We start from the raw sequence: 6399 nt of genomic DNA on the forward strand, positions 1-6399 counted from the left end.
GGAGATCTCTGGATCTGTAAGGTGTGTGATCGGGCTCTGTTGTCTAAGGCAGGTTTTGTTAATCACATGAAAGCCCACGATAATACAGGTTCCGCTGCTGTTAGTCTCATACAAATCAGTGAGCGTTTTCAGTGTCGTGTCTGCTTGAGGGTGTGCAAGTCGCTGGCGGGGCTAAAAAGTCATATTCGGGCACATGGACTTTTAGTGACTGAGGGAGTGGCTCTCGTCTGACAAGACGTTGCAATCATCATGTATGTATATATATATGTGTGTATGTATATATATATGTATATGTATGTATATATATGTATGTATATACATGTATGTATATACATGTATGTATATACATGTATGCATACATGTATGCATATGTATGTATATATATGTACGTATATACTTGTATGTATGTATATATGTGTACGTATATATATATATATATATATATATATATATATATATATATATATATATATATATATATATAGTGTGTGTGTGTTCCAAAAGAAGCTGACTGGTTTCAAATTTAATTAACTTCCTCAATATTTAAGTTATGCTTACCAATTTTCATGAGTCTATTTATTCTAATTTTATTTACACAGCTTAATCTAGAGTATGTTTTTCACAAGGTTTAATTTTAGTTATGAAAAACGATGTTACTCAAATGTCCACCAATTCCGATTACTTCATCCGCCGTTACTCCACACCATACTGTACATTTTTGAGGATGTGATTGTTGTTGTGCCATTGCGTGGGGAGTTTTTGATCCCCAAATCTTGCTTATTATTGAACCCATTCAGATGAAAATGGGTCTCATTGGATATATTGAGGTTTTTGAGAAAGTTTGGATTCCTATTGACCAAATCTTGGAATTGTATGGCGTATTCCAGCCTTTTATCCGGATCGTTTGGCTGAAGCTCTTGAGCAAATTGAATTTTATATCAAAATCCACCATCTTAATGTAGAATTCTGTGAAGAGATGCTCGAGAGGCCTCAATTTGACTTGATCTCCTTCTTACTGATGTGGATGGATCCTCGGCCACACTTTCTGCTAATCTCTGACGATTCTCATCACTTCTTACCGTACGGGGTCTACCAGATTTAGGGAGGTCACATACAGACCCTCCTCCATAAAATCGAGCCACCATTTATTGTAATTGCATTGGTAGTAGGTGAATTTATCTTAGAGTTTCTGATATTGACTCATTCAACCGAAAATGCGACTCTGCGATAAATATCCGCTTCTCGGTGGTGTAACGACTCAGGATGACCTTGGAAGGGTTACTCTAGATGATCTGAAAAAATAAAAGAAATATATGAAAAATTAAGAAAGTTATGAATTTCTTTTAACCATCAGCTTCTTTTGGGACACACTATATATGTGTGTGTGGGGGGGTATATATGCATATATATACATATATATATATATATGTGTGTGTCTGTGTGTATATAAATGCATATATATGTGTGTGTGTCTATGAATGCATATATGTGTGTGTGTATGAATGTATATATGTGTGTGTATAAATACATATATATATATGTGTGTGTATAAATGCATATATATATATGTGTGTGTATAAATGCATATATATATGTGTGTATAAATTCATATATATATATAAATGCATATATATATATGTATAAATGCATATATATATGTATAAATGCATATATATATGTATAAATGCATATATATATATATGTATAACTGCATATATATATAAATGCATATATATATATATGTATGCATAAATGTATATATGTATAAATGTATATATATATAAATGCATATATATATATAAATGTATAAATGTATATATATAAATGCATATATATATAAATGCATAAATGTATATATATAAATGCATATATATATAAATGCATATATATATATAAATGCATATATATATAAATCCATATATATATATATAAATGCATATATATATATAAATGCATATATATATATAAATGCATGTATATATATGTATATACATAAATGCATATATATAAATCCATATATATATATAAATGCATATATATATATAAATGCATATATACATATATATAAATGCATGTATATATAAATATAAATGCATATATATAAATGCATATTTATATGCATATATGTGCATATCTATATATATATGCATATATATATGCATATATATATATGTATATATAAATGTATATATATATAAATGCATATATATATGCATATATATATGCATATATATATATATATAAATGCATATATATATATATATATATATATATATATGCATATATATATATATATATATATATATATATATATATATATATATATATATATATATATATATATAAAGAAATTATGAAAAAGAAATCACTAACTAAAACTGACATTATAGTAAGAGATGATAATCATAAATCTATCCAGGATTTTTATAATAAAATAATAACTTTGTGAACAAAAATTACTAGAAATCGCAAGATTCGATCTTTAAACAATCCCCTAACAAAATCCTCTTTTTCTTTATAATTTAAAATGACTTACCTTAAAATTAAAATAAACCGACATAATCACCTATTTAAAGGCAATTATTTCCTTTTTTTACTTGCACAACAATAGATATTTTTTAAAGAAAGCTTAGATGGTCCAACGATCTTATTTTTAGATTTAAAAAAATTGTCCCTATCTGCGCACCAAGAGGCCGCGTTACTGTTTTTAAAAAAAAGCAGTATGGAAACACTACCTTACAAAGGTACTTATTTTATAAACTTTTTCAAAAACGTTTTCGCAAATTTTTTTTTCTTTTTTTGTAAATATAATTTCGCATGTTTGTTTAAATCTTATATCATCTCCAAAAATTAAAAAAAAAAAAACGAAAAAAAAAACTTTAATTTATCCCGTATAAAAATTCGGTACTAGTGCACTTCTTGATCCGTGGTGAAATAATAACGCTATTATTTAAACAGCCATTCTTAACATGGGGACGGGAGGTTGTTTTGTACCTATTCTGTACTTTAACCTTATAATTGAATAAAAAAAAAAGCATAAAACTTTAATTAAACTTGGAAATACGATTTAAAAAATAGCGCGGATCAGTAAGTGCACTAGCACCAAAAATTCTATCCAAGTATAAAATTAAAAATGTATTTTTCCTACTAATTTTCATCCGTTTACCATTCAAACAATTAAAACTCATTACACATTAGTTTAATTGTATCATACACACACACACACACACACACACCTGTATATATAATCTATATATATATATATATATATATATAATACTTATCATATAAACAAAAGAATTAAATTTCATTTAATTTTTTTATGTTTTATTTTAGATTCACAGACTATATTTACTTCGATAAGTTGGTTTACATTTGGGGTGCTAATGCAGAGAGTGATCCGCGCTATTTTTTAAATCGTATTTCCACGTTTAATTAAGTTTTATTATATATATTTTTTTTAATTCAATTATAAGGTTAAAGTACAGAATAGGTACAAAACACCCTCCCCTCCCCATATTAATAATGGCTTTTTAAATAATAACGTTATTATTTCAGCACGGATAACTCTCTGCATGAGTACCAAATTTGGTGTTTCTCCCCCACCCCTTCTTATTTCTCAATAGCTTTATTTGTAAATATTGAATGACTAAAAGGATATCGTGTCGGAAACGATCGTACCTATAAACATGATTTTATGTTTTCTCCTATGAAAACTTGATTGATACAGCACCTTTAAATATGTTTTACTCAGACTTTGCTCATTGTCTCCCTTACACTCTATAATATATACACATATATATAGGTATGTCTGCAGGTAATGTACATATGTATTTGTTGCTGGCTATCTTGCTCTTGCTTGTTGCTGGATCTCAACATTTTGAACCGAGAGAGAGACTTAGCTGTCGTACAAAGCTAAGACTCTGTAACATCATCTTTATATAGATACTCCCTCAGGCATTTTGGCTCATGGATTTTAAATGTCTGAGGAAGTGGCACTCGTCTGACAAGACGTTGCAATCATCACATATGTATGTAGTCATATATATGCATAAGTGTGTGTATATACACATATACACACATATATATATAAATAATTTAAACAAAATGAATAAGTTTAGAGGGGGGGGGGAAGTGTACATATTTATTTAACGTATTTTTTAAAGTGTATATATAGACATTGAATAACCCAACCTTCCCATACACACATATGTTTCTTCCCGATATGGGTAGGATTCTAACACTGTTTCCTTTTCATTTTCCTATGGTCTATGATCGTTTTCTTTTTTCTTTTTTTTTTTTTTTGCAATTTTCTTTTTAATATCCTGAAGATGTCCTCTGCAATAGGGACGAAACGTTGATCATTTCATAAATTCATTCGGTTTTTCTTTTTTCAAAACAACATATATATATATATATATATATAGGTATCTATGTAGGTATCTATGTACATATGTATGTATGTAGTAATATACATATGTATAAGTGTGTGTGTATATATATATATATATATATGTGTGTATATATATTTTTTATCTATATATATAAATTCGTATTTCTGTTTGTTTGTTCACGATTTGATTAATATATACAAAATGCGTCTTACTTTAATCTTTCAGTTATTTTTCTATATAGTATGATTCTTGCAAAAATATACAATTAAGAGATCACCTTATTTGCGTATGACATAAAAAATCGATTTTACTAAATAGCGGTATTTTAGTCAATGTTTATAGCGAGAGAATTGTTTTAAGTATTCTAATTAAAATTGTTATTTAATAAACTTTAAACAACAATTATATTGATAATGTATTTTATTTATTTGGAATTATTATTTTCAACAGCGAACTTTTAAAAAAAAAAACTTTTTCTAGAGTTATTTTCCCCTAGATGCTATGCATTAAAAAAAAACAAATGTTCGCCAAATAAAATCATTTGTTAATTTCATTAAGTTTCTAGCTGAAAAAATTATTATTTTTTTTTTTTTAATTACATTTTCACCCCGAACAAGGCACATTGCCACTTTGTATGGAGCTACTATCAGGGACATAGGCATCAGGGGTACTGTGTAGGGAGTTGGGCAGCAAGATGTCGGTCCACGTTGCACTTGAACTTCTGCATGTCAGTACAGTTGAGGAAGCAGGGACCCGGAAGGGAATTCCAAAGTCTAGCTGTCCTGGGGAAGAAACTACTAGAGTAGAAGGTTTTCTTTCATCTAGGGATCTCAACTGTGAAGGGGTGGGATTTTGCTACTTGTTGGGTTTTTTCGGGGGTATTTACGTCGAGGGGGCACAAGTTTCCGTGTAGATAGGAAAATGTTTGGCTTTTATTGGGTTTTTTTCTAATATTCAAACAAAAAAAACACTTACGAAAAAATGAAAAGATTTCATCTGTTTGTGTTATTTTGTTCCTTAAACGGCGATACAGAAATCGATAATTTTTCGGGGGGGGGGGGGAATAACATTGGAAACATAAAATAACGATAAATTTAATTATTTTTTATGAGACCATTCTCTACTTTCACCTAACAATTTAATAAGTCCAAAATATAACAAATTCAATTTTTTTTTTGGGGGGGGGGGTTACATTAAAAACATAAAACAACAAATAAAAAGCAAATCGAAAAGCCACACCCCTAAAAAAGCAAATCGAAAATTTCCTTTATTTACAAAAAAAAAAGTCAGTAAAAAGTAACTTTTCAAAAAATAAAGGTTAATGTGTAGCTTAGCGGCGTAAATTATTTGACAGACAAAAAAATTATAAAAACTATTTATTTTTATATAAAACATTATTAGACCCAAAGGCTGAAATAAAACAAAAACTAATTTTCATGTTTTTTCATTTTTTTTTTTTTTTTTTTTTTTTTTAGACTAACTGTGCACGTTTACGCGTTAAAAATTTGGCCTTTTTTAGGCTTGACAGATTGACCTTTTTAAGGCCAAATTTGGCCTTTTTTACGCTCTTATATTACAAAAAAAAAATATGGCGGCTAAAATCATAGTTCATGAAAGAGCTTAAAAAGGCCAATTAGAAAGGCCAAATTTTAAAATCAATATAACGGCCTCGAATAATATAAATGATGAAAAAATAATAAAAATGAAATTTTTTTTTTGGTTTTATTTCAGTCTTTGAGTCTAACAATGTTTTCTACAAAAATAAATAGTTTTTATAATTTTTACCAAAATAAAAAAAAAATAAACGCACGCATTAATGTTTATAAACCTTATTTTTTTTAGGTTCACAAAATCGTGAGTTTTCTTAGGACAGTGATCCCTTCTGCCTAAATATCTGGTGGGGAGGGTATCGGATACTTCTTTTTTGGGTGGGGGTACATTTACATGTTCTTATCCGTTCTTTTATTTTGAAAATTGTTGTGTGGGTATCCATGTGTTACCCATG

At 28.3% G+C, this 6399-nt stretch overlaps 1 protein-coding gene across 2 annotated transcripts in view; it reads left to right on the forward strand.

The window, feature by feature from the left end:
• The first annotated feature begins 2616 nt into the window (after positions 1-2616).
• Positions 2617-6399, forward strand: part of LOC145294229 (uncharacterized) — a 31641-nt gene continuing 27858 nt past the window's right edge. The window contains exon 1 of one of the 2 annotated variants that reach the window (XR_013869847.1): positions 2617-2744. Coding sequence is in view for 1 of the 2 variants with exons in the window: in XM_080141337.1 (XP_079997463.1) it covers positions 2723-2744 (22 nt within the window). In the remaining variant the exon portion in view is untranslated. The remainder of the gene's footprint in view (positions 2745-6399) is intronic. The other variant, XM_080141337.1, reaches the window with a different exon arrangement.

This window comes from Euprymna scolopes, chromosome 15 (genome assembly GCF_053919585.1).
Source record: "Euprymna scolopes isolate OS-2025 chromosome 15, ASM5391958v1, whole genome shotgun sequence".
NCBI classification, from domain to species: domain Eukaryota; kingdom Metazoa; phylum Mollusca; class Cephalopoda; order Sepiida; family Sepiolidae; genus Euprymna; species Euprymna scolopes.